Source organism: Callionymus lyra, chromosome 1 (assembly GCF_982586985.1).
Source record: "Callionymus lyra chromosome 1, fCalLyr1.hap1.1, whole genome shotgun sequence".
In the NCBI taxonomy this organism is placed as follows: Eukaryota; Metazoa; Chordata; class Actinopteri; order Syngnathiformes; family Callionymidae; genus Callionymus; species Callionymus lyra.
In genome coordinates, this window is record NC_141818.1 from 53,172,714 (window position 1) to 53,180,213 (window position 7,500).

The 7,500-nt window shown below is 38.4% G+C and overlaps 1 protein-coding gene across 2 annotated transcripts in view; it reads left to right on the top strand.

Moving 5' to 3' along the window:
- LOC148090126 (chondroitin sulfate N-acetylgalactosaminyltransferase 1-like) overlaps window positions 1–7,500 on the top strand; it is a 15,703-nt gene that overhangs the window by 952 nt on the left and 7,251 nt on the right. For both annotated transcript variants that reach the window (XM_087812728.1, XM_087812720.1), the window contains exons 2-5: window positions 983–1,513; window positions 2,907–3,403; window positions 3,464–3,564; window positions 5,107–5,282. In XM_087812728.1, the coding sequence (XP_087668854.1) occupies window positions 3,038–3,403; window positions 3,464–3,564; window positions 5,107–5,282 (643 nt within the window). In that variant the 5' untranslated portion in view covers window positions 983–1,513; window positions 2,907–3,037. The remainder of the gene's footprint in view (window positions 1–982; window positions 1,514–2,906; window positions 3,404–3,463; window positions 3,565–5,106; window positions 5,283–7,500) is intronic.

Consider the following 7,500-nt stretch of genomic DNA (forward strand, 5'->3'; position numbering starts at 1 on the left):
ACACGCCGCATCGCCTTCTGCCACCCACTAGAGTGTGTGTATTCAGGGCGGCCATCTTGGTACAGTGTCACTCGCTCCTACAGTGTATTACGTCTACAGAGGAATGATGTGTTTACACAATCACTAATTCTATTGCATTTGAGTATATTCCTCTTATTACAGAAGTTCTTATTTGTCAACAACTTTATGGTGGCTTGTTGTCCGGAATATTTATTTCAAACGGCAGCTTCTATGGTCAGGAACTTTCCAAGGTCTAGCTATAGTTGCTAAATTATCAGAAGGAATCTTTTACATTATTATTATTATTATTATTATCCAAGCACCCTGTATCATAGCTACATGTATGATGATTTGAACGGACCAAACCGTTTGAAAATCGGTCCAAAATTCAGCTAATAATTGTATTTTAAGATTGAGAAGTACTAGAAGTACCTTCTTCCCTGCAGCTGTTAATGCTGCCTCTGATGACACTGAACCAAGATGGCGGCGCTTTATACACATCCGTCAACAGTCGATGCGGCGTCTATGTATATATGTGTATGTATACACGTCTATGGTGTCGAGGCTTCCATCCAAGATGGACGTCACAGACGAGCAGTTTGAAGGTATTTCGATGAAGTGTCTTTTTGGACAACGATGAAGACGATGACAACTGAGCTTCAGTCGATACATTAAAATGAACAAACATTTGTGTCTATAACTCTAAAAAGGAACATATAACTCCTTTAATCCCAAACGTTAGTCGACATGAGGGCGAGAGTAGAACATTTATGAAGTTTGTGTTTTGGTTGAACTATCACTTTTAATCACTGACTATTGCATTTTTTACTTTTAATCTCTATGTTTTTACGTAGTTTAAAAAGTTGTTTTTTGCTATAAACGTCAATATCCTAACGTGTAAGTATCGTAGTTGGTACTGACTTGTTTTATGTTGATAAATGATGAGATACAAGTTTAATGGTTTATTCATTTTGACTTAAAGGTGTCGGAGAAAAACTCGACAGCGATCTTCCACCATATGGAAGCATCTACAAGACGCCGTCACAACTCCATATGTGGACCTCATTAAATGTGCAAGACCACCTCTCATTGGCGGGTCAGACCGGTAACACACACACACACACACACACACACACACACACACACACACACACACACACACACACACACACACACACACACACACACACACACACACACACCAGATTGCAGGTGGCAGAGCATCCGAGTCTTGACGGGCATTCCTCGCTCCTGCTGCCTTCTAATTAGTCTTAAAGAAGCAGGAACTCCGAGGACCTGCGAGGAGATGGAGGCAGATGGTGTGATGTTGGTGAAGCCCTGGGTTGGTAGCAGGAGAGAGAGGAGAGGGAGGTGCTGGGAGAAGGTGGAGACTCGGAACCCAGAGGATGCACTCGGGCTGGAGGTGGAAGACGAGTCGCTTCAGTCTTTCTTTGAGAGTTCGTCAAGGTTAGCGACCGTTTCATCGCCGGATGAAGACTTTTCTACACTTTTGGTGAGTTAATCTTTCAGTATGTTTCTCTTGTGATGTCGCTGAGAAATGTAGGAGCGAGTGAGAGAAGTTCAGTGAATACACAGAGAGATGTTGTCACTTTCTTAAAGACATGTTATAATTCAGACTCACGGGCGGACCCGCCAACATAAGCAGGTCTTTCATGAGAACAGCTTCTACCTGAGCCATAAAGAGCCGCCTGTGCTGTGGATAAACCGATGATGGCAGCGCACTCGTACACACACATGCTCACACACACACTTGGATTTGTGGAGACACACAGTGCGTGGCTTGTTTCCGTCACTTCCCACCTTCGCCGTGGCGGCGGCCGGAGTGGACGTGAGGTCAGGGTCGGTACAAACTGGACCTGTTTTGTGGAGAAGCCGTTTAAAGAAAAAGAAAAGTATCCGACTGCTTCATATATCCTCCAAAATCCTGTTTTACTCTTGAGCTGCTACAAATACACACACATTTAGGAAGATAATTCATGTTTTGTGTAACATGATATTTCTTTCAAGATTCATGAGACTTTATAGTCATTACAACGCATGGAAAATGAACAATAATGACATCATGTTCAGACTCTGGCAGTGAAACTTAAAAACATAATAAAAAAAACATAAAGAAAAGCGATAAAAGTGTCAGTCGGTGTCGACAAATGTCAAAGTACACAAGTGAGATGAGTTTGTCACTCGGACTGTCAAGAAAATCAAGTTAAACATTTGAATGATTTTAGCAAACGAAGAAACAAGCTGGGAAACCAGATAGGAAACGAAGAAACAAGATAGGAAACCAGATAGGAAACGAAGAAACAAGATAGGAAACCAGATAGGAAACGAAGAAACAAGCTGGGAAACAAGATAGGAAACAAAGAAACAAGCTGGGAAACAAGATAGGAAACGAAGAAACACATTCTTTTATTGTCATTGCACAGAAAACAGTGAAACTGGCAACGAAATTCCGTTGCTTGGCAACCGTTTAAAAACACAGCAGAGAGATGTGTATATAAAAAGTATAAATATTAATATTAATAAGTTAAAAATAGTGCAATATAGTATAAACAGAATAAATAAATAATTTACGTTATAAATATTGCATATAATAAATAATGTATATAAAGTATAAATGTTTTTAGTCTGTATTATTCCAAGCTTTGTTTTACCATTTTATTTTAATTAATTTTTGCTGTTTTAAAAAAAAAAGGAAGAATGTTATTTGTACTTTTAATAAAACCATATTCTTTGATGTACGTTATTGACATCCAAAAATAATTCACTGCTTAAAAACTAAAAATGTGAAATGTTAAGTTCAACCGTTCAATATAGTGATGACCTTGATGAACTTCTATATCTAATGTTCTCCTCCTGTCGCCCCTCATGATGTGTTGCTGTCTCAGGTCACATGACGTGTGAAGATGACGAAGGTCCAGCTCACAGATGAAGAGGATCTTCTCAGACATGGTTCCTCGTTCACATTGTGAACCGTCAGTTTCTCGCTCTCGCCGCCGTGAGTCAACAAAGCACACGTATGTTCAAGCGCTGGCTGCTCGCCCTGATGGCCCGCCTGGGTCTGGTGGTGGTGGGCGTCGGCTGCTGCCTCGCCCTCTTCTACCTGCTGGCCTGCAGGCCGGCGTCCGGTCTGGGCCGGCGCTCCCCCCTGCTGACCGCCGTCACCGCCACCAGCAAGGAGGGCTTCATGGCTCTGCTGCAGGAGAGGGAGGACTCGCACAAGCACTACATCCACAGCCTGTCCCAGCAGATCGCCCAGCTCAAGGAGGCCCTCCAGGAGAGGACCTTGCAGCTCCACCAGTCGCTGGAGAAGGCCAGGTCTAAAGGGATCCTGCCTCTGGGTCTGGACAGTCTTCACAAGAGCCCCACGCAGACTGACCTGAGGGTGAGAAGACGGACCAGAAGTGGACGAGGAGATGTTAATATTTCACCTGATGTTCTGCAGGAGTTCTTCCGCTCGCAGCTCAGCCGGGCAGAAGTCAGCGCCGGCGTGAAGCTGCCCAGTGAATACGCTCTGATTCCCTTTGATGCCTTCACTCTGAGGAGGTACAACCACTGTGAAGGGTTCATGACGAGTGGTGCATGCTGGGAAAATTTGCAGAAAAAGTCTCTCTGGGCTCCTTAGATTCTCCTGAAGCTTAAATTTATTTACGAACCAATATATGTTGAATGAATATTTAATGCAAGATTTAAACTTTATTAAATGTTTATTATACATTATTGTTAGTCAGTAAAGTAATACATTTAATTTTTTTTAAAAAGTTTATTTAAAATCTGAATTTGTTGTAAATAGAACACGGGATTTTTTTGTGGCGTCAATCAATATAAACACCATTATAAAATAAAAAATGAAATAAGCAACAGTTATATTAAAGTGAATATATCCAAATTAATCATTACATTTATTTAAATACGTTAAATTTAATTAAATATCTAATGTCAGATGGTAGAACAAGAAAGACCCTGATAAATGCAATTTAAATAGATTTATTATATATATTTTTTACTAAAGTTTGGTAATATATATACAAGTAGATGTATAGAGGTTTGCTTTGGCCGTCTTTTGATTTATATCATTTATATATAGATCCTGCAACTAATATTTGACATTTGCTGGATATAAAATAAAAAATATTTGAAAGGGACCATAAATGTTTAAAGTTCAAATATTGTGAAAACTCACCTGACTCGCATGTAGTAAACGTTAAAGTTTTCTTCTTTAAGATGCAGTAACTTCTCATCAAGACCATGTTTTACACTTGTTACTTTATAAAGTTGCTCTGAAATCTGGACGAACGAGAGGTTACGAGAGTCCATTGATGACGCACAGTGACAAACCTCCACATTTGACCAATCACAGCAGAGTGGGTGTGGTTATGGTCAACAAATAAATACAATTACAAATAATCTCCAGAGAAACAAAGTGTTTTCAGTGGGCGGAGCTTAAGATCATTTTCTAATGTAAATATTTCAATGAATGTGTTGTTTGGTTCTTATATGTAAGGAGGTAGATTTATTATTCACACCAAAAAAATGTTGCTTTAATCAAAATTATATTTGCCCTAATAAAAAGGATTTTCAATAAAAAGGGTGCGAACATTATCTTTAACTTAAAGTTAAATTTAACTTTTAATTTAAACCTTTTTTTGTTGAAACAACTGATTTTTGGTTGAAGCGTCTTTTTTATAAATATTTTATTTTATTGAAGTAACATTCTTTGATTCAGTAATGAAGAAACACTTATATGGAGAAAACCTTTCCTTAAATATTTTTCAATACCAGAAAAAGGTTGATTCATAAAAATATATATTTAAAGGAAAAGACAACAGCATTTTAATGTGCAAATAAAAAAACTCCAAAAGTAGATAATATATTAATTTACTTAAGTTTTTAAAGATTCAAAACGTTTTACAAAGTAAAATCATCATCAGAAGGCTTGTCAAGAACACTGTCAGCATGAATGTTGGTCAGATTATAAGATTTGTTAAAAAAAAAGCTAGTTTGTAACAGTTTTGTCTGGTCATGAAGTAGCTTCTACTATAGAGTTCCTGTCGTCCATCAATGCTTCACACTTGTGTCTTGACTCAGGATCTACCAGCTAGAGACGGGTCTGAGCAAACACCCGGAGGAAAGGCCGGCCAGGAAAGACCGCCGGGACGAGTTGATCGGCGCCGTCGAGACGGCTCTGCACTTCCTGAACGGACCTCAGCAGCACGTGGACATCAGGAGGAAACACTCGTACGGACCGACTGACTTCATTCAGGGTAAGAGACGCAGTACAAGTACACAGTTTCATGTTAAGTGGTGAGTATTGGAGAGAAACTGTTGATTTGTTACAGCGGATAACGATACAATATATTGAGATACTGTAGGAACATATGTGTAGTATTGTGGAGTACTTGACTCTGGTGTTGTGATAGTGTAGTAACAAGTATATATGTGTAGTATTGTGGAGTACTCTCTGGTGTTGTGATAGTGTAGTAACAAGTATATATGTGTAGTATTGTCCAGTACTTGACTCTGGTGTTGTGATAGTGTAGTAACAAGTATATATGTGTAGTATTGTGGAGTACTTGACTCTGGTGTTGTGATAGTGTAGTAACAAGTATATATGTGTAGTATTGTGGAGTACTCTCTGGTGTTGTGATAGTGTAGTAACAAGTATATATGTGTAGTATTGTCCAGTACTTGACTCTGGTGTTGTGATAGTGTAGTAACAAGTATATATGTGTAGTATTGTGGAGTACTTGACTCTGGTGTTGTGATAGTGTAGTAACAAGTATATATGTGTAGTATTGTGGAGTACTTGACTCTGATGTTGTGATAGTGTAGTAACAAGTATATATGTGTAGTATTGTGGAGTACTTGACTCTGGTGTTGTGATAGTGTAGTAACAAGTATATATGTGTAGTATTGTGGAGTACTTGACTCTGGTGTTGTAATAGTGTAGTAACAAGTATATATGTGTAGTATTGTGGAGTACTTGACTCTGATGTTGTGATAGTGAAGTAACAAGTATATATGAGTAGTATTGTCCAGTACTTGACTCTGGTGTTGTGATAGTGTAGTAACAAGTATATATGTGTAGTATTGTCCAGTACTTGACTCTGGTGTTGCGATAGTGTAGTAACAAGTATACATGTGTAGTATTGTCCAGTACTTGACTCTGGTGTTGTGATAGTGTAGTAACAAGTATATATGTGTAGTATTAGGGAGTACTTGACTCTGGTGTTATGATAGTGTAGTAACAAGTATATATGTGTAGTATTGTCCAGTACTTGACTCTGGTGTTGTGATAGTGTAGTAACAAATATATATGTGTAGTATTGTGGAGTACTTGACTCTGATGTTGTGATAGTGTAGTAACAAGTATATATGTGTAGTATTGTCCAGTACTTGACTCTGGTGTTGTGATAGTGTAGTAACAAATATATATGTGTAGTATTGTGGAGTACTTGACTCTGATGTTGTGATAGTGTAGTAACAAGTATATATGTGTAGTATTGTGGAGTACTTGACTCTGGTGTTGTGATAGTGTAGTAACAAGTATATATGTGTAGTATTGTGGAGTACTTGACTCTGGTGTTGTGATAGTGTAGTAACAAGTATATATGTGTAGTATTGTCCAGTACTTGACTCTGATGTTGTGATAGTGTAGTAACAAGTATATATGTGTAGTATTGTGGAGTACTTGACTCTGGTGTTGTGATAGTGTAGTAACAAGTATATATGTGTAGTATTGTGGAGTACTTGACTCTGGTGTTGTGATAGTGTAGTAACAAGGATATATGTGTAGTATTGTCCAGTACTTGACTCTGGTGTTGTGATAGTGTAGTAACAAGTATATATGTGTAGTATTGTCCAGTACTTGACTCTGGTGTTGTGATAGTGTAGAAACAAGTATATATGTGTAGTATTGTCCAGTACTTGACTCTGGTGTTGTGATAGTGTAGTAACAAGTATATATGTGTAGTATTGTCCAGTACTTGACTCTGGTGTTGTGATAGTGTAGAAACAAGTATATATGTGTAGTATTGTCCAGTACTTGACTCTGGTGTTGTGATAGTGTAGAAACAAGTATATATGTGTAGTATTGTCCAGTACTTGACTCTGGTGTTGTGATAGTGTAGTAACAAGGATATATGTGTAGTATTGTCCAGTACTTGACTCTGGTGTTGTGATAGTGTAGAAACAAGTATATATGTGTAGTATTGGCCAGTACTTGACTCTGGTGTTGTGATAGTGTAGTAACAAGTATATATGTGTAGTATTGTCCAGTACTTGACTCTGGTGTTGTGATAGTGTAGTAACAAGTATATATGTGTAGTATTGTCCAGTACTTGACTCTGGTGTTGTAGTATTTACAGACCACATGACTCTTGACGAAGTCGTAACTGCTTTCATTTGTTTTCAAACCAAAATATGTCCAAACATCAGCTGCTGGAGTCACTGTATCCTCTCGTCCTCAGTCATCACCAGGAT